Source organism: Mus caroli, chromosome 13 (assembly GCF_900094665.2).
Source record: "Mus caroli chromosome 13, CAROLI_EIJ_v1.1, whole genome shotgun sequence".
Taxonomy (NCBI): Eukaryota; Metazoa; Chordata; class Mammalia; order Rodentia; family Muridae; genus Mus; species Mus caroli.
In genome coordinates this window covers 11506501-11526911 of record NC_034582.1, presented here as the reverse complement: position 1 = coordinate 11526911, position 20411 = coordinate 11506501, and the positions used below count along the sequence as shown (strand labels likewise).

The window sequence follows — 20411 nt, the reverse complement described above, 5'->3', positions numbered from 1 at the left end:
CTCCTAAGTGCTCTCTCCCTTAACTCTCATTGTCTTAAATACTTTCCTGCTTATTTTATTATTTAAGTAGTAATAACACTATTCAAAAAATTATTCTAGCCTAAAGATTTTTTTTCCAAAAACGTTTCTGATTTAAGATTGATTCCAATAAATAATAAATATAAGTTGAAAAAAATCAGCCCATTTTTTTAAAGTAACATCCCATTTTTCCCCACAGGGGATAACTTGTAGGGAGCAGGGGGGATATGAAAGAGGGGATTTCATCCTGTACATTTAAAGAGGGCCTGGCTGGATACTCACTGGGATTTTCAGTCTTTCCCCATCCTAACATTTGAAATGTACCCACGTACTACAGAGTAAAAGCAAGAAAAAAAAATCTATCACTTATCCTTCTTAAAAATACTGTGTTTTGCACACAAACATTCATTGTTTTAAGAACATTTTAAAAATGACAGCCTGAAGTGCTTAAAATGTGTATGGACATGGTACAATACATGTATATATACATACAGATATGCATATGCACAAGCAATGTATATATACACATACAAGCATGTAGTCTCATGAATTTGAACTTGATAATCCAACAGTGTACACTACTGTACATCCAGTATGAAATTTCCTGTTTCATGGATGTAAAAGAGTCAAAACCCAAACCTCTCAGGTCTTTTAAGCCTGAACACAATCTACCTAACTCAACCTTAAATCTGTACCCCTGACTCATTGATGGTGAACAATACCAACCACAGACAGACTGTTTAAAGGCTCACACAAATGTCTTTGGTGTATGTGTCTATTTTTAAGGTACAAAATAATAATAATAATTATAATTATAATAATAAAAATAGCTATTTTGTGTGCTGTAGCAGTTCTTTTATAGCTCACATGAAGTGCAGCTCTTAAACCCCACCCCCACCCCCACCCAAAGAAAATACTTGTTAAATAAGGATTAGACAGGTCAAACACCATTGTAGTGCAAATAGTAAACGATAAAAAAAACAACATTTACAAAATATAGAAATGTTTGAATCCAACAGATGGACAAACATATTCCTTTCAAGTATCTCTCCTTGAAGAAAATAAAAATTAATCAGGTTACTTCCAATACAAAAAAGTCTCTCTTTTTGTCCTCTTTCAGGTAAACAGTTTCAAACCTATTAGGTTGCATAGTTCTAGGATCAAAAGCACCTTAACGAAATGTAACTTGGTATTCTTCTTCCCTCGGTCTTTCACTCTTTCCACTCTTGTTCTCAAGGTTTTATGTTGGTTTTGTCTGGTAGCAAAAGTGGTACAGAAAAGAAAATGTGACCACCTGCCCAGAATTGTTCTTTTACCAGTATGTGTATGCATGTGGTGTGTGGAAACACCTCTGTGTTTGTGTGTGTGTGTGTGCATGTGTGTGTGTGTGTGTGTGTGTGTGTGTGTGTGTGTGTGTGTGTGNGTGTGTGTGTGTGTGTGTGTGTGTGTGTGTGTGTGTGTGTGTTGAAATACACAGAGATAGTGTCACATAGACATACTTATGACCTAGGTAACTGGGTGGGACTGGCCCTTTAAAACTCATGGCTTTCTAGACATTATTAATTGGGTTGTGCTAACCCACATTACTGCAGAATAGACAAGTAGACTTCCAGGCTCGCAAGGGAACCGCAAGAGGCAGGAGAGAGGACAATACCCAGTTTGGATAAAACTGATGCAATCAGTTTGGTTTTGGAAGAAATGAAGGTACACCATTCTCTCTTCTCCCCCCAACCCCCAATCCCTGTCTCCTTTACTGCTTCATCTCTGAGCCCTGCCTTAGGATATTTTTCCACATCTTCCTTCATCTGTTTCATTAGGTCTTGTTTTCAGTTTAGTTTTTGATTTTTGTTTTTTTTTGTGGGTTTTTTATTATTATTATTTCTATTTTTCTGGTTGTTTTGTTTAGTTCAGAAATCTTATATTTTTTTCTTCATTTTGCCACTGTCTTCTCTGGACTCTCTAGATCCATTTTCTCTGGGACCTGGCGACTCTAGGAGCAGCCACACTCCTCCACAATCATGTTCTGAATGTCCTTTTTGATGATGTTTTGACCATCATCGTAATACAGCATGGACATGGGTCTCAGCTTGGTGGGCACACAGCATGACTTAAGGTTGGCAAAGGGGCTGTGACCCCTCATGCGGTAGTGGTTAATAACTGTTGAATGGAAGGAGAGCGAGGACCCAGAGGTGCCTGCTATGTGGCTTGGGCACTCCCCCTCACAATAGTTGGCATGATAGCCAGAGGGAGCAATGATCCAGTCATTCCAGCCAATGTCCTTGAAGCTGACAAAGAACTGTTTCTTACAGCAAATGTTGACCTTGCCGTCGCACTCCAAACCCCGCCTACGCCTGCGATGAGGATGGTCTTCAGATTGCCTAGCCTGCAGCATGAGGAAAGGTCTGTGTGACTGTTCCTTTTCCTCTTCCAGCCCTCCATCACTTCCATCTTTCTTCTTCCCATCTCCATCCACCTCTTTCTTCTTCTTCTTGCCCAGAAGCACTAGACTGGCACCACTCTCCTGGCACTGCTCACAAGCAATCCGCACATCCAGGGAACTCTTTCCCTGGTCCAGCAGGCGCTGGATGCTGCTGGACACTGGAAAGATGTGCCAGGTACTCTTCCGAGCATCAACTACTTTCTCTGATAGCAACAGTTCACTCCTCTCCCCCTTTAAGCCCATTTCCTCGGCCTCATCCCCCGTGTCCAAGCTGCCCTGTGGGTGCTTCTGCTGCTGAAATAGACGGATGGTGACTTTGGTCCTGGTTCTGTTAGCCTTGGGGACTTTCAGGAAGAGCCACACTTCTGCACGCTCCACTACTGACAGGTCACTGCCTTCCTTGGAAATCTCAAAGTGCAGTGTCTTCCTGGCTGTGCCTAAAGATAAAACACAAGAGAGAGAAAAACAAGAAAAAACAAGAGAGAGAGAGAGAGAGAGAGAGAGAGAGAGAGAACACTTGTTAACTAAATTGTACATCTATCACTAACTTCGAGGAACAAGAATCTTATCAGCTATTGCACACAATGCAGAGTCAGCAATTTATAGCCCATGCATGAAATAAATCTGCTTCCATGTGACCACCGAGTTGAGAAGGGTTTTACAGTATGGAAATGATTGAAGAAAAATAGTATTTTTCTTTACATGTTCAACTTTACCTGAGGTGCAAACTTTAGTGCCTGTGAATGCAGTTTTATTAGGACACATTGAAATTTATTTCTTTCTACACTGCCTATGGCCTTGCTTCACTTATACAGGATTGGGTAGCAGTGGGAGACATGACTAACAGAGGCAAGTTTGTAGACCGTGCTTTCTGATGAAGGAAGCCCGGGCTTCTGCATCTACTTCATTCACTCCTTCATTTTAGTTTAATCCACGGAATGAGAATGGTGAGCCGACATTTGAGCAGAGACCTCAGTTCTGCAAAGACCTAAAACAGAAGCCCATAAAAGAAAACCCTGGATGCCTGAGCAAGGCAGGGAAGATTCTTCCACAGAAGCCCAAAATCTTGTCCACTGTAGCTACGTGTGGGTCAGTAGAGGCCATACTTACTGACACATGTCTTCTTCCTGTCACCATCGGACCTAACTCCTCTGTCAACCCCATTCCAGCAGCAGGCTTTTCATCAAATGGCCCTTAAAACTTTAAGTCAGGCCCTTCTCAAGTCATGGCTCCATCAAGCAGTTGAAGAAACCTTCCCTAAAGGTGGCTCTGATTGTGCTGTCCCCTCTGTTACAACCTTTGCTTTTCAGTAGTCCAACTTCCCGTGACTTTGGACTGTACGCCTCATATAGGTCCATGTCTCTGTGACCTGGATTATTTTTGCCCTGTGAACTTTATGCACTCAACTCACTTATAGCAGTGACACTGGCTGTTCCTGTGCCACCCAGAGCAACCAAAACAATGCTATGCAATTGGACCCCGCTTGGATTATCCCCAAAATTGTCCAATCGGACCCCACTTTCCGCTTCCTCCCTTCTCACCCTCATACCAATTCAGTTTAGGACATCTGAAGGCCTAAGCCTTATGCATCCCATTCACTGTCATTCTGTACCATGCAGCAGAGGTGGGTAATTGTTTGATTACTAACAAATGGGAGCAAATTAGCATTGAACTGCCTTACATTAAGAAAGCAACTCCTAAAAAAAAAAAAGAAAGAAAGAAAAGAAAGAAAGGAAAAAAGAAAGAGAGCAACCCCTATCTCTGAATTCCTTATTTTTACCTCTGTTCATCTAAACTGCACCAAATCAATACCAAAAGCATGTTCCACTTTCTATGTACTTTTAAAAGAGAATCTATCCCAGCAACTACTCAGATCTACCTAGTTTTAGAGCCAGAACCTTGATACTTCCTTCTCTTTGCACAGCGCAGTTTCAAATGCTCTGCCGCAGACGGAAGGCTGTTGTGTGCATGGTACCCTGCAAATCCCCAGCTCCATCTAACCCACCCTGTAGACTAGGACTACAGTATTGATCAATTCTCAAAGTCCCCTGTTATCTGTCTAGAAGATGGGGTAGTAGAGGCATTCCTCTGAGTGACTTCATATTTTTGTTAGGAGTTAAAATAAATAATTAAGAGGAGATGTTGATTCCATAGCATATAAAAGCAAGGGCCAGTGAGGAAGAAAAACATGGTAATAGTTTTTTTAAAGTGAAATCCTATCTCACCCTTTGGTAAGGTTGAGGGAGTTTATTGTTGGTTTGTTGTTTTTACGAGCATGCAGTGGTAAGGTACAGGAGGGAAGGGCAGAGGGGTCCAGAGAGCTTAGGGAGAAGGAGAGATAGGCTAAAGAGTGCTTGGAACAGCTCAGGTTCCTTTGCTGTATGGGATGCATCTGCTATTACCTTTAGAAAAAAATGTCACCTAGCTACCCATCATTTTTCCTTCTTGCCTGTAGGCAGGACCCTTTCTAAAACTCCGAGCTTCTCAAGGTGTCAGCCCACAGATAGAGAAAACAAAAGTAGCAGCAAAATTAAAGAAGCCAGTGGAGACTGTTTTTCTCTAGGAAACAGCACATGCCTGCCTCCTGCCTGGCAAGGTTCAGTAGGTCTCAGGCAACCTCCTCCCAAACTCTGGTCTGCCCCCATCCACACTTAGCATGGGTGTGAGGGTAAGGAGACAAACAAGAGGTGCTGACCTGCTCAACACTGGGCTTCCCATAAACTGTCCTGGGCTGACAACTGCAGATGCTGCAGTAGGGACAAGAGAGGATTAATTGGCATGCTAGAACAAGTGGCAGGGCATAGGAACTGCTTTTTATCATGGCCAGCAGGGCATACTCCTGTTACACAGCCTACAGGATGGCCCCTAGTTTCATGAGAACAAGTTTCTAATGCGAGAGGTAGCCCCACCCCTTCTTCACAGGCGGCTGTACTTGGAAGCAAATGATTTAGTGTTCCTGCAGGAGGATCATACAAAGAGAGTGCTCATTAGAGGGGGCTCAGTCTGTCAGGTGTTGTTACATTAGGCTCAGAGAGTCGTCATAAAATGACTTTCAGGCTGGTCTTGGCTGACAATTAACTGCAAGCCATTGCCTGTATGTCACGGGAGGCAAGAGCGCTGATTTATGCAGCAGTTTAATTATCCAGCCGAAAGCTTCTGCTCCCTGTATTTGTATCCATTCTAGCTTGCTTCATCTCTCCCCCATATTTCTGACATTTGGATTTTCCCCTACTAATTGACATGCCTGTCCCCTCCTTCTCCTGGTGTCCATTTCTGGAACTGCTATTTGTGTATTGCATGATATTTTATCAGGGAAAAAAAAATAAAACTGAGATCCAATTTCATGAAAATGCTGTTGCCGTATGCCCAGGAGGACAGGGGGAGGAGAGAATCAAGTCTTCCTCCATCTACCTCACGCGCAGGTACATTTTACAAGTTCTATTGTATTCTGACTTATTAAGCAGTGCATTTTTTTCTTTTCCCTTAGCTTTCATTGCAGAGGGTGTGGGGGTGGGGTGGGGGTGAGATGGACGAAAGCTGAAGTGGACTGACCGTTTATCAGACCTATTGGTTTCAGAAATATATTACAACTCTCCAGTTAGTTACATAACGATCAAAAATATAATTAGTAGATGTTCTATTCCCTTTATCTCTATTACCTGGGAGAAATTACTCTATTGCAATGTCGTTTCCAGGAGGCCCCATGCTGAACATGTAATGATTTGGAAAAAGGAAGAAAGATATCTTAAGGATGAAATGTTTAGGCTCAAGTTCCCATCCGTTTCAAGCCTGATTTAAGTATCTGGTGCTGTGAAATCCTGAAATGAATGCCTTCCCACAATGCTGCGGCGTAAAACATGGCACTGGTGTGTACAGGTGTGTACTGGGTTCCTCCACCAGGCCGCAGCTCCCCAGCTAGAGCTGCTTGCGTGTAACCTTTCATTAACTACTCCCTGGTAACATTCTTTTCCTCCTCTGTGCTATTTTTTGTCCTGAGGCTTGTGAGCAAGGCTTGGATCACACAGCCTGCTCTGACTGAGTAACTCAGCATCAGAGTCCCACGCAAACCCATGTGGGTGATAATATCTCATCACCGAAGCCCCCATGAGTTTGGTGGACAAGCACCAAAGCAGAAGAAAATGGGCAGAACACTCAGTAGGGATAATTTTTGTACCTTATAGAGAATACCTTTGAAATGCTGCCTGGTGGGGGACCTTGACAGAAAGTCTACATAAGCCTAAAAGAAGGATGTTTGTAGCAATTCTCTTTTGCAAAAGGGGGTTCTCACTAGTTTGATCATGAAGGTAAGCCAAGGCTTAAGTAAACAGGCTCCTTCTTAACAGTGGTATACAAATTCTACATACACAAAAGTCCTCCTCTCAGATTTGTGGGATATATGATAATTCCCCATTAAATAATCAGTGTACACATAAAGTTTCAGCTTAATTAGCCTGGTTTTCCTCATCAACATCCTGGGTAAAATATGCTGCCCTTTTACAAATTGGTAATAATGACGTCTCTGTTAATGTAGAAAGCCTTGGCATTCATAGTGCATATTTAAACTCGCCATGAGGGGAGCACAGCTCTGCTGTAAAATATGTGTTACTTAAATTTTCCATTCTTCATCAAGTTTCCCTGTGCCTAGATACAGTACAGTCAGGAGCATGAAGGGCCTACACTACAGCCTGTGCATTCTCTCGGGCACTAAGGCGGCCTCTGGATGGCTTCCAGAGGTTTCTGCGGAAGGCAGCGAGTAAGATCTGAAAGGTTATTTTTCCTTTGACCTACACTAGAGAATCTTGCCATTGCAGGTATATTAGCTTGCTTGTATAAATTATCCTGTCTAACCGTTTAGCTTTAATACCTCTTCTTGGGATCCATTTTTTAATTATTTGTAACTCTTCAGGCCTGAGTCACTTAACATCCATTGCCTTTTCCATTTAAATAATGATGTGAAGGGTTAAATGTCCAAAACAAGCAGCTTACTTCATAATATAAATTAAAAGAAAAAAAAACCCTAAAGATTCAACCCAAGAGTTTTTTTCTAGAGTTCCTTGAAACTTTTACACTTTTAATGTTGGACCCAGGATCTAGTCAAGCATAAAGAATTCTGAACTAAAGTGAAGAGATCATACTCAAGTTTGATGTAAGAAGGGCCAAGACAAATAAGTATTTTCATGTGAAGTGCCTGGGAAGGTTCTCCTTCTCCATGTGAAAACTGCATCTCTCCCCTGACATCTCCCCATTCCCACTCCAGTCCACCCACTCTACAGGCAAAAACCCGGTGCTCATCTCTTGGCACATCCTTCCCCCACGGTTTCTCTCCACACTCTCAGCTGAGAAACAAATGCGTCCTCTGCAGCTGAACTCCATGTTCCTACCAGGCGTTAAATAAATAGTCTCTTTTTCCTCCCTGTTGTAAGTCACTTGTCATTTTTCCCTCGTGAAAAGCATTGATAAGGCAGGCAAACTAGGAAGCAGAATTGGGGGAGACGGAAGATGTTTGTTAGGGAAAGACTGTGCTCACATCACTGTAGCTGATGATTCTCCCACATCCCAATCCCTGCTTTGTTTGTTTTTGAATTGTATCACTCCTCTGCTGCCCATGGAGCTGTGGAATTTTCATGTGGGTCCCAGCACTTCCAGTGCTGCGTCTCAATGTATTCTTAGAGGTAGCTGTGCATCTCCCAGCCTATAAAACCTGAACTCTGCAGGAAGGTGGGGATGTAGAGAGGAAGTAACTGATATTCTTCAAGATTAAGGTGCTACAGGCTGGGACTTCAAGTACCCACCAAACTGCCTTTCTCAGAGTAGCTGAGGGATTAGGGATGCGCCCTCTTGTGGCCAGTCTTTTTCAAATTCAGATAAGTGTGAAACCTTAAAGGTTCAGAGATTCAGTGAAGTATAATTCTCAAGACAGGTCAAAAGCAAGCTTGGGGATGGAGCTATTGGTGTTTACTTCACTTGGAGATGGCTTTCTTGGGGTGTGGAGAAGTTGTCTTCAGGTGACCTCATTTTTAATTCAAATCTTCTTTTCCTGGTGTCCTCCATGAGGGGAGAGGTAGCTACTTCAGACAACACCTGAACAGTATATACTTTTGCAGGTATCACTTCTATGGTCTCTATATCCTACGTAGCAAGAACTCCAGTAAGCTAATTGTGAAAATCAGCAGCTGACCACGCCACAATCTATGCAGACTCAATAGCAGGCTGTTACTGTACATTCATTGTGCATCAACTATAAAGAAGGAAAAGCAGAAAAAACTCAGTGCATTGATAGAGAAGGCCAATTTCATTGACAATTAAGTTACAGTCACTGGATTGGCTTGACTCTCCAATACTGCTGTTCCTTTGAATAAAAATCAGGAGTAATGGTATGGGGCCAGTCATGCAATGAATATGCTAACTTTGGGAAGCACTCTTGGGTGCCACTTATAAAAATAAAATCAATTTCACTTATTGGGACAGATTGAAGGGAGCTTGAGAGTGAATACCTGCTGCTTAGCCAATGCAATTCAAATCAACTTCACAAAACCAAAATACTTCCCACCTGAACACAGGACAAATTCACTTAAAAGGTCGGGGTACCACAGCCCTTACAGTCCCTTCAGTCTCATGTTTTTCTCAGCTTTATCTAATAATCTTGAGTGAAGAGGCCAAAGTAAAACATACATTCCCATACCAGGGGTCTTGCTATTGAAAAGCACATCTATAGTATGTTTACAGGTAACAGTCATTGACTGCACCCTATGTTGTCCAAATGGTTATAAAGAAAAGAAAAAAACTACCCTTCTCTATTCTTGAAATGTGTTAGTTACTACATAGCAAAATAGAATTGTTCCAAAAACAACAAGACAGATCTTTGTAGCTCATTTTCACATATTTTCTCTAGCTAATCAGATAATAAATATATTTCCTGAATAAGCAACATGCTTATGTCACACCCTATGCTACTTGGAGAGTAGGTTGTACACTATGATCTTTCTTGCATTTGTGAAATTATATTAAATCAACTTGAAGTCAATGTGTGCTACTTCTCACATGAGAAAATAAGCAATTGTAACAAAAACACCATGTTCCTGGACTAGAAGGAGTTTCCTCTTATAAATTTTACACTCAGTCAATGTGTGAGTCCAGTGAATCACTGATGTAAATAGTAGCTCATTTTCTCTCAAACTAAACAACAGAGAAGCAAAACTGACAGGATCCCACTTAACTGAGAGATCCATTAGCACTGAGAAGGTCAGAAGTAAAAAGAACGAAAATGACCTAATTCTTTGCCCTATCTCTAACTGCCGAGTGGTAGGTTTTCTGTACAAGCCTTGTAAGTCAGAGGGAAGGATAGAGTGCTAACATCCACTGTGCCATTAAACATGGTGGAAGTCACACATATACCTAGTCACATGATACAATTGATTCCAAGTTAGTAGAAACTGCAGTTGTGGCCAACACAGGGGAAGCTTGTACATAGAATCGTATATGAGTCACGTTGTGTCAGGACCAGGGCCAATCTCCTAAAGCAAGGAACCCACCCCACCCCCCCACCCCCCCCCCGCACACACCAACCAACACTGGAAAGGTTTTCTTTCTCACCTTCCAACCTGTCTTTTTCCTCAATACGGCTCAGGAAATAAAGTCTCAATGACCAAGGTTTGGGGAACTGGGTCAAAAAAGGAACTAGTTAAAGAAGTAGGACATGGACAGAACTAACCTGTCTAAGGAGCTGGTGGGGTACCAAGGCTTCCTGTGGGCGAAGCCACCAAGCCAGCTGTCTCCTCTCCCCCCTCCCCAAAAGAAGGATGCCCAGGTCTTGCACAGCTTTCTTGAAAACAGAACATCTGAGTTAACAGGCTTTCAGGATTGGAAATTTTGAGTGTTGCCTTAATTGTTTATACTGCTGCAGCAAACTTTTAAACAAAATGCTGGGAGTCCCTGCACACACTTCACTAGCCCATATGCTCCACCAAACAAAACAATGGCATTCCTTTCAAATGGCTTTGGCAAGGGATCCTATTCCTTAGCCTGGCATTTAACATGAAAGTAAAGAGGTTTTAGAACATCTGTGTGCCCGGTTCCCACAGATTGGCAGTAAGATCTGTATCCTCGTGACTGAAGAGGAGTTCTCAGTTTAGAGCCTGGGCTTTGGACAGGTATTTTTCTCCACAGCAACAGGTTAGTGTGGTCCTGAGCCAATGATTAGAATCCATGAAAGTTTTTCCTCTTAAGGATTGAGTCCTCAGCATAGGGTCTGAGAGCCCATTGTCAAGATTGCATTCCTTGGCAAAAAGTAGTTAGTCACTTTACAAAAAAATAAAACTGAGTTGGGGGTAAGGTTTGCTGGCTTTTTGTGGATGTCGCTCATTGCTTCTGTTTTTATTTTGTTTTTGTTCTAACAGCAAAAGTTTCAGTGTTCCAAAATTAATCACTAATTCAATTCCCTATGAATTGCTCTTTGCTTCTTCGGTGGGTTTTTCTTAGAGGTAGGTTTTCCAGAGGTGAAAATGATTGTCACTAATAAATATGCCCAGAGTCTGGCTCCAATGTAGCCCCAGATCAGACATTTAAAGGAAATTTGTTCTCAGACAGAGCCATCATCAGTGCCTTTGCACTCGGCCCCCAGGCTCTCTCACTCCTACCCCAGAAAAACTTTGGATGGGGTCCAGATGCTGCCTCTGCACCCCAAACCCCCAAATGCCCTGCTTTCATCTGCCTGATCAAATCTGGTTTCCTAGGCAGGGCAGTCAGGGAGCCCCAAGCAGACTGCTTTCCAGCTCCAGACTGGCCCAAGAGCTTCCTCTCTGGGTAACCGCTGAGTTTATTTAGCAAGTGTAAGCTAGCCATTGCGGGGCAGGGCTCCCTGGCAAAGAAGTCCTTTCCCCCTCCTCTGTCTCTCCGGCGCCGCCGCCACCACCACCACCACCTAATAACTAATAACCTTCCCGGACAGTCTTGAGCTGGAGGGAAAGAAGTTCCTGCTAGGACTGTCAACGAAATACATTTCCCCGCCCCCGCCCCCACTCCCAACGCCAGCACCCACCTGACTCGGCAAAGGTGATGATCTCCGAGGTCTGCTCCATGAGTTCATTCATTTCGGCCCTCCTGCCAATGTCGTCCTCTATCTCCACATACCCGTTCTCCCCCACTTTACCCACATGAAGCTTTCTGATCGCGTTGAGAAGCGCCGCCTTGGGCACCGGCTGGGTGACATCGGGTCTCTTCTTCAAGTGCAGCATGTTTAAGATGTGCTTCTTGACAGCCTCTACCATCTCTGGCTGAGAGTTAGGTCCATCCTTCGGAAGGGTGGCCAGCGCACAGGACGGGCAGTCCGGGGCTGAGCCGTGCCCCTCGGATCCTGGGGTGGGGGAACTCCTCACTATAATCCAGCAACTTGCCAACAGAAATCCTCTCAGCCAAAGCAAGGGCATCCTGGCAGCAAAAGTCGTGTGGTTGCCTTCTTTAAAGGCCCTGCTTTTCCTCCCCACCCCTCACGCACAGGTTTTTTTTTGGACTTTTTTTTCCTTCTCCTCTTCAGCAAATTCTCTGGAACAAGAGCAAAAAGTTTTCTGTGAAGTTTTGTTTGCAGGTTCCCTCTCTGAATGCAGTCAGTGCTGTAGGTTTGTGGCTGTCAGGGAGGAGAGTTCTGACTGTCTCCGAGTAAAAGAGAAGGAAGGAGGGAGGGAGAGAGGGAGGGAGGGAGGGAGAGAGGGAGGGAGGAAGGAAGAGACAGGGTGGGGGGAGACAGAGACTGAGAGAGGATGGGAGGGAGAGACAGGGAGAAAAGAGAGAGGGGGAAGAGAAGACAGAGGGAAAGGGGGAGAAAGAAGGACAGCAAGGGAGGGGGAGGGAGAGAGAAAAAGAAGAGAGAGGGGGAGGGGAGGGGAGGGAGTGAGAGGGAGGGAAGGGAGAGAGAGAGAGAGAGAGAGAGAGAGAGAGAGAGAGAGAGAGAGAGAGAGGGATTGGCCCTAAGTGAGTGAGTGAATGGGCGAGGGAGGAGGGAGGGCGTCTGTGAGTATGAGCTGTGACTAGGGAGGAGGGACAGCCCGTTTCTGACAGGCTGCCTTCTTGCTGCTCCTTGCTCCCTCACACACACCTCTCTTCCAATCCTACCATTCTCTGGGGAATGGGGGTGGGGGGGCACTCCAGTCCTTTCTACAATAAATTCTTCTAAATCGGTTCACTTTTAGTCTAGGGGTTTCTTTCTTTTTCTCTCTCTCTCTCTTTCTTTTCATCTTTCTCTGCTCAATCCTTTTCCTTGCCTCACCTTTCTTCTTTGGAGGGAGAAAGGCAAGCAAATTAAATGCACTGTTTCCATTCACTGAGATAGCTAGATAGGATAGTGTCCCCAGGTCATCTCCCATGGCTTTGCACTTTCCTGGAGTAAGCACCCACCTGATCCTGTTGTGGGTCTGAGGAAGATCCTCAGATTGGTAGCACAGGTCAGGGATCTGGGACTGGGGCAGAGGGGCTGCCTGAGACAGCTGGTTGTTCTGCCTGACAGAATCCAGAACCATTCATTTGGGCCATTCATTCATATTTAAATGTCCAGGGTCCTCATGCCAGCCAGAGATCTTATGGGACCTGGAGCGAGCGCAGCAGAACTTTTGTCTGGGGTCATATAATACACTCTGCTTTTGCCAAGTGGGCACCACAGCAGGGCACTGGAAGCTCCCTTGGGCAAGCAGTATTTTACACAGTCAGGGAAGGTACTTACCCCCTGACACTCCCTGTATCCCATCTCTCTACCCTGGATGCACACATATTCAAAAATTATAGCCCACTGCCCACTGTCCTGGCTTCACAGATAAAGTGCAGAATTGATTTGGCCTTTCTCACATCCTTTCATGAAAAACAGGGCACTCTTATGATGTGAGTAACTGGCCTGGAGGGCACGAATCTCTAAATATATTGGCAAATTCTTTTCCCCTGGCATGAACTACTCTCATTTTGTTCCTCTGCTTGCCCATCTCCCCTTGTCAGCCTTGACCATAGTGTAGCATTCGCGGAAGGGCTGCTTGGCTGGGTCATTTCTCTTCAAAGCACCAGCAGAGCTGAGCTCATTGAGGTTTACAGTATTCACAGAACAAGACCAATGTGCACTTTAAAACAATTCTTTTCTGAGACTTTTCTTTCTTTTTCTTTTTTTTTTAATTCTTCCCACCACCTTTTCATTCTCTGTCTTTTATTGTGCAGAAGTATCTTTAAGGTGCCCTCTGTTAAAACAGTCCTCCTTTCCCAGTTTCTTCCCTACATATAAAGCCTCTTGTGTCTCAGTAGATATATTCCCTTCTGTCTGACACCTTCAATGTTCAGACCATTCTAGTGAAGTAAAGCTGGTCAGGAGGACAGATTTAATAGGTGTCAGAACTACAAGCATAAGATCCACATACACGAAGTTGATAAAATCGTGGCACTAGTTAAACTTCAGTTTTGACAGGTATCAATGCTTTTCTGATCCACACAAATGCTATCGTTTCCCAAAGCAACAATGCACAAGACTTTCTCAGTTATAAGCCCTCTGACACCTTTGCAGGGTTAAAAGGACTCCCAGCTCCAGAAACACCAAGGACCCTGCTGTTGTTGATAAGACTGTCCATATTACCTAAAACTTTCATTTTAAAAAAATTGGAGAGAAGTAGGGGCACTGGCATCACAATGGTTCAGGAGAACATCTCTGTGTTATAATAACGTCACCCACCTATTTGGAGTTACAGATACAGAACTTGGAGCATTTTGTAGTGCAGTTAAGTTTTTACGAGACAGACTAACATAGAGCTAAAAGTTTAATGACTCTAAACAACTCAAGAGTCCTAATAGTAGCATTTGGATAAGAGCAACTTATCAATGTTTGGATTCTCCCTGCATGTGAATATGTGTGTGTTCCCTGGATTTACTGTTTGCAAATGGAACTCTTAAAAATAACTTTCTTTTTGGCATATGTACTTGTATATGTGTGCTGAGTGGGTTGTATAAACACATAATCTATTTGCATGCTCTAGGACTATTAAAAAACAGTATTAACCTGCCTGCACAATAGAAAATGATACAATTTACAATGCCTATGGAGGTGCCAAAAAGTTGTAAAAGTCCTTTTAGCCATACTGACTTTTAATGTGTAGAGAGCTCAGAAGCAAGAATTTAAAAGCATTACCTTTCGGGTCCCTTCTGTTTTGTCAGCCGGCTCTTGTCTCATGAGGTCAGAGCTGTCTGAATTCCTCTTCATGGTATTGGCACTGTGAAGTTTTATACTGTAGTACTTAGTTGTACACTCACACATTGGTACCTCTCAAAGAGGAGGGCTGGGGCTTTGTTTAGGATTGGTTAGAATCAGCATGACATCAGCAGATGACTCGTTTTCCAGTGTGAGACATTTCATAATTCATTATCTAATGGAAATCTCTCTTGGCTTCTGAGACAGGACCTGGGTGATGTACTGAGCCAGTAAAGCCTGTGGCTAGGAATAGTCCACCCTTTACAAACATAAGAGAACCAAATACACACATCTGCAAGAGTGTCCAGCTTTGACATTTTACTATTCATACATACACCTCTTATTAGATTCAGGTTCAGCCTTATGTCTATACATAAGACATCTGTTACTTCATAAAGTTACTTCTATTTGCAAAGCACCGTACTTTTTCCACAGCAAAAAAAATTCATAGTGTTCTTTATAGAGATTCTAGTATTATGATTATAGTAAAATATTTTCTTCAGGAAAATCTGTATGTCCATGTGGTGATGGTCTCCCTGCTTTGACTCACACTATTAATTTACACCTTGAAATTGAATGCCTGCTTCATACATCATTTATCACCTCAGACTTGGGAAATGGTCTTCCTTTGCAAGTGAACTTCATAAGTATCCTGCCTAGATGAATCCCATCCTAACTAGCAAAAACAACAGGAACACACACACACACACACACACCTGCATCTTTTCTTTAAAAGCTAGAACTTCAAGTCCAATCATTTGTAAACACTATAAATATGAGTTTAATGAAAAGAAGTGAACTCTCCTTAAAATAGAAGTAAAGTTAGGTTTGGGTTTTCTTTTGCCTGGGTCACACTGGCAGGGGGATAACACTGAGAGGCAAATGCTCCGATAAGCACAGTGAAGAAGGGCTGTTGTTCTCAGGGAGAAGTACAGATAAGGCACTGACCAGGTTCTTATGAAAAGTTGAATAAAACGTGCAAAATTGGGGACTAATGAAAGCCATATGACCAGATATGTTGTTTTGTGTGCCGGATTTAAGATGCATAAAATAAACTTTTCACTGTGCCCATAAGCAAACTGTAGAGGCTCTGGTCTCCTGATGCGAAATGGGGAGGGTTCCTTTATGACACCAGGAGCTGTCTGTAAAAGGGTCTCTCTTGACTGCTTTCAAAGTGTGGATGCTAGCTATATGTGGGGGGAAGGGGAGGGGCAAGGAGAAGGAGTATTCTAAGATCCACATAAGAGAACTGAAGTAGGAAATAAAGTTCCAGGGGGAAATGACAGGAATATGGGTGGCAAAGACAGAAAGATAATCAGTGATAGTCAATTCCACTCCAACCCCAACCCCGGGAAGAACCTTTGGAAGAGAGGCACTTCCATACTGTTTGATAAGAACCCCTGAGCATCTAAACTCACTTCTTGTCTCACACATAACTTCAGGGAAAGTACCACTTACACCCAAATGTAGATTGTAGACTGGCTTGGCACAGAAAAGTGCCCGAGTCAGACCCCAGCTCCGGGGCGCCCTCCTAATTTAAACTCAAGCCTCGGTGTTTCCATCTATAAAGTGGGATGTATAATTTCAGAATCAAAACTCATTGGTCACAAAAGAATGTTATTTCGGAGCATTCCTGTAGTTTCTTAAGCATGTGTGTCATAAGAATGTTCAAGACCCTGACTGCAGGGGCCACCTCACACAGGGTCATTCTGAGACCCTGTTGGACTTTGACACCCTGCAAGTGCCAACCTACTAAGCCAGTCTAGCAGCTATGACGTAGCTGAATCTCCCCCAACCTCAGAGCTGGAACCACTTTGGGAAAGCCTCCTCTCCTCCCATGGAAATCCAGGTGGGGGTGGTGGAGGAAGCAGGTAGGTTAAAATAGCCTCTGTGGAATATTCTGGGCTGAGGATCAGCGTTTCCCAGCTGAATTCCAGGGCCCAGGGCGTGCGCTGGTCAGCGCAGCTCTGAGCGGGGTTGGTTTCTCTTTCACTTCCTGCCCCTCCCGCGGAGACTCCCTGCACCCAGGCCCTGTCCCTTTTCAGCTTGCCACCGTACCTTGAGCAGCACCTGCTGGCAGTTTCCAGGGATCACTCCCGAATGCGCAGCTCCAGCCCGGCTCGCGGGACGCCTGGACTCAGGGGCCAAGCTGGTCCAAGAGGCCGCCTCTATTTTTACCCTGAACACCAGCAAGGGCAACTTCGTTTAAAAGCGCAGCTCTTGATTTTTCCCCCCCCTTTTGGCAGCTAAAGAATTCAGGGAGGGGAAAGAAAAAAAAATCACTGTTCAGTGAGTGCAGCCGGGAATCTCTGATCCCAGCCCTGGGTGCCAGGGAATGTCAGGGACCAGGACCTGCAGTGGGGCTGCCGGTCTCCTGGCCAACCGAGGCGAGCGGCAGCTCAGGCCCCGCACCCGCAGACTGCCCCTTCCCGAGTGTAGAGTTCGGTCCCACCGACTACCGCACTGGCAGAGTGGCCCGCTGCCACCGCGCTCTGCACCTAGCGGAGGCGTTCTGATTTACTGGCTACTTCACAAAGCTCCAACTCCACGCTGGCCCTGTGCTGCCTGGAGGAGCAGCCACTAGCGAACCCAGGGAGCAGCTTGCTGTGAGGAGGAGCCCGGAGGGAAACTGGTACCTTATTTTACTGTAATTGCAAAAGAAGAGATGTGCCAGAGATTTATATTTAGAAGTTGTATGTTTCTACTTTTATGTAAATGGAGCAATTAGGGCCTGTCTTGTTTCTGCTAACTCGGATGCGTGAGCATTGCTGGGGAGCTGGTGTTTTCAATCACAATTAGTGAGCTGGTCAAGAAACAAAGTTCCTTTGAGGATAGAGCTCCTTTGTGCCGATGGGGGAAACCTGCGTTTCAGTGCTGGCCTGTGGCTTGTGGTGACACACATCTTAGGGGCATAGCTAACTCTGGACTAGTGTGTTTGCCCTGTGCAGCAGCTGGGCCCATATAAAGTTGGCAGAGATCAAGTCGTGAGAATATTCACTTTTCCTCTCAAGCAAACCGTATGTCCTTAAGCTTTCATGCAGGCTATTAATCGCTCTTCCCTCACTATCCCTGAAGCAAGGAGACAGGCTTGGAAAGGAAGCCGTTTTCCACGACTCTGTGGTTAGCTGGGGTTCACAGATCCTGTGATTCAGTCAAACCTGCAAGCCAGAGAATGTGGACACCTTAAGCAGGTGACTGACAAGTGTCCTCTGATTCAACTGAATGACAGGAGGCTGGTGGTTCAGAGGCACAGACAAGCTGCTGATAACTCAGGGTGTTTGGTTCCTTCCTATGAAAAATCTGTTTCAAAAAAAAAAATTCATGATTTCTGCCTGCCTTGCTGGGAAAGTAAACATGAAACGTGACTATGAAAATGAAAAGAACTTTTGAAGTGTTCTCATCAGCTACATGTTGTTCTGGGCTTAAGGCGGGGGGGGACCTGGCCTCCTTGGTTAGGGTCACCCTCTCTCCACAAGAGACAGCACAGCATCCAGAAAATATGGGCAGAACTCTGAATGATATTTGCTGCAGTAAACTGTGGACATCCCTGTCTAACCATCCCATCAAACGGCTTTGGGAGAGTATGGGGTTGGCAAACCTGTCTGTTTCCTACAGGCTACAGCCTGCAACTAGTTTGGGCCAAATGTTAGATACCAGGATTTGGGCCAGAGATGGAGCACTTTGCAGTCAAAAATCCAACTAGGGGGCTGTGTGCTTCTAAGCTAGAACAAGGATGAATAGTTCAAAACTGAACTGGAAAGGGGGGCATTCACATTGCTCTGAACTGTATCCAAAACAACAAATAAGAGACGGTTAACCCCAAACTCCCTGATTCCTAAGACTCACATTTTTCTCAGAACCACCTGAGTATCCCTTCAGGCCTCATGCTGTCTATGAGGACCTGCCTTCAGAATATTGAAGACTGTTATCTTAACAGTGGCCGCAGATGCTACACTTAAAAAATGGGAAAAGAAAAAGAAGGAAGAATTCTGTAAGTAAACCATTGCTGTTCACTCCAGAACAGCGGTTCTTAGCTGAACTAGTTTCTCTCTCCGGGACATCTGACAATGCTTTCAGCTGTCATAACCAGGAAGGAGGTGCCACTGGCATCTACTGAACAGAGGCCAATGCTAAGAGCTCTCCTACAATGCACAGCACAGGATGGTGCCCACGCTAGAAAAATTAGCAATGATTATACAGTGAGAAGCCCTGAGTTAGAGTCATGATTTTAAGATTTCACCCAATTCCCTTTCCATCTGTGCTGCAAGAGAACTTGGAAACCCAGACTATAACACTGGAAAAGCATCCAATTATGCAAAGTATTAGTGATTGAAGTGACCCTGCTTCCTCACGCATGCATGGTACCCAATGACTAGAAACTCACACCAGGGAACAAATAGCTGACTTCCATAGGCAGCCTTGCAGTCCCCACCCACATTCTCATATGCCCTCAGTACATTCTCAGCCAGTTTTTGGGTTAAACCAAGGGCATTCTTGGTGGCAAGAAACAAATCTTGATGGGCTGACTCATACCCAATGTCTTCGAAGATAATGGACTCCCTGAGAAAAAGTAAATGAAGAACTGGGTTCTTCACTTTAGCCGTTTAGTAACAACTCCATCAATGCAACAGTGAATTCCCCAAAGTAAATTTTGCAAATATGAGATAGCCATGCTTAACTTAAAAAGAGAGAAAAATAAAAAGCTATTAGTTTTTATTTTTATTGCCTAGTACTCAAGGTAATGACATAATATCAATATCCAAAGAAATAAAGCAGAGTTCTTGCCTAAATCGTAATGTTCACTCCAAGCAACAAATGATCCTGCAAGTATCCTTCTCATAAGGAAGTGGAAGGAAGGCTGTGGCCCACCAGGTGCTGTTCCTCTGAGAAGAACCAGACATGATTGTGACAGACACAGAAAAGGTGTCGTCAACAACAAACGATAAATATCGAAGACAGAAACAGCCTACAACAAGCCAGCTTAGGTATGAACACTGTTCAGGAGACAAGGGCTACTCTGCCAAGTACATGGCTTAGAGTCTCAGTGGCTCAGGTCATCCAGAAAGGAGAGAGTAAGTCAGAGTTCATTTGTCAATGGACAGAGCCATGAAAGGAGTGTCTTAGACATCATGACGCCATGTCATCTCCTCCAAGATATGAATCATAGTCTACTCAGGTAAATGGTCATTTTAGAACCAAAAGCTTCAATCAACTCCAGAATGATTCATAAATGCCTGGATTTCTTCCCAAGAATGGCTAGAACATACAAAGCCTCAATAATCTCTTGTGACCTATAGAGAAACTATATAAATATGCCTTCTGAAAGTTCTGACCAACATGCATATGTTCATTAATTGTTGTAACTCAGTTAAAACCTAATCAGGAAACATCTGGTACAGAAATTGACTTATTTCCCCTAAAAGACCATGGAAAACATTTTCAAAGGAATATAGAACAGAGTGCCGCTATACTTTTCCTTACCTGGAACCTCTAGGATAACAAGTCCCATATTCCTGGCTTGAGGACACAGCTATGAGGACACAGAGATTTAGTGTGTAGATTCCACTAAATTGATAAGAGAGCAGAGGCTTTGATTCTCATCCAGTTTTGCTTATCCACAAAGATACCTCTACAACCTGTTGTCCAATTATAGATCCAAAAAGCTAAAGCCAACAAAAAGCTTGAAGCTGTCCAATCTCTCTCTCTCTCTCTCTCTCTCTCTCTCTCTCTCTCTCTCTCTCTCTC

At 44.0% G+C, this 20411-nt stretch overlaps 1 protein-coding gene and 1 pseudogene across 4 annotated transcripts in view; one reads left to right on the top strand and one right to left on the bottom strand.

Annotated features, from left to right (window-relative positions):
* Nucleotides 1-1455: 1455 nt before the first annotated feature.
* Nucleotides 1456-20329, bottom strand: Inhba (inhibin subunit beta A). Of its 3 annotated transcripts, XM_029468527.1 has the most exons (5): nt 20148-20329; nt 16725-16912; nt 14607-14688; nt 11496-11998; nt 1456-2895 (listed from the first exon to the last, which is right to left on the bottom strand). In XM_029468527.1, exons 4-5 carry the CDS (start codon nt 11881-11883, stop codon nt 2009-2011), a joined length of 1275 nt encoding a protein of 424 aa, XP_029324387.1. In that variant the 5' UTR covers nt 11884-11998; nt 14607-14688; nt 16725-16912; nt 20148-20329; the 3' UTR covers nt 1456-2008. The 3 variants fall into 3 exon arrangements, with proteins under 3 accessions (XP_029324387.1, XP_029324388.1, XP_029324389.1); XM_029468528.1 differs by lacking the exons at nt 16725-16912; nt 20148-20329 and having other exon boundaries at nt 14607-14873; XM_029468529.1 differs by lacking the exons at nt 14607-14688; nt 16725-16912; nt 20148-20329 and having other exon boundaries at nt 11496-12136.
* The window catches only part of LOC115029097, a 192978-nt pseudogene continuing 178178 nt past the window's right edge, over nt 5612-20411 (top strand). The window contains exon 1 of the transcript XR_003834674.1: nt 5612-5880. The product of XR_003834674.1 is annotated as a U1 small nuclear ribonucleoprotein C pseudogene (transcript). The remainder of the gene's footprint in view (nt 5881-20411) is intronic.

Excerpts from the sequence above, each read along its gene's own strand:
- Inhba (XM_029468527.1), bottom strand. The coding sequence starts at position 11,883 with ATGCCCTTGCTTTGGCTGAGAGGATTTCTGTTGGCAAGTTGCTGGATT. Across the intron at positions 2,896-11,495 it reads CATCACCTTTGCCGAGTCAG|GCACAGCCAGGAAGACACTG; the intron begins GTGGGTGCTGGC and ends TTTTATCTTTAG.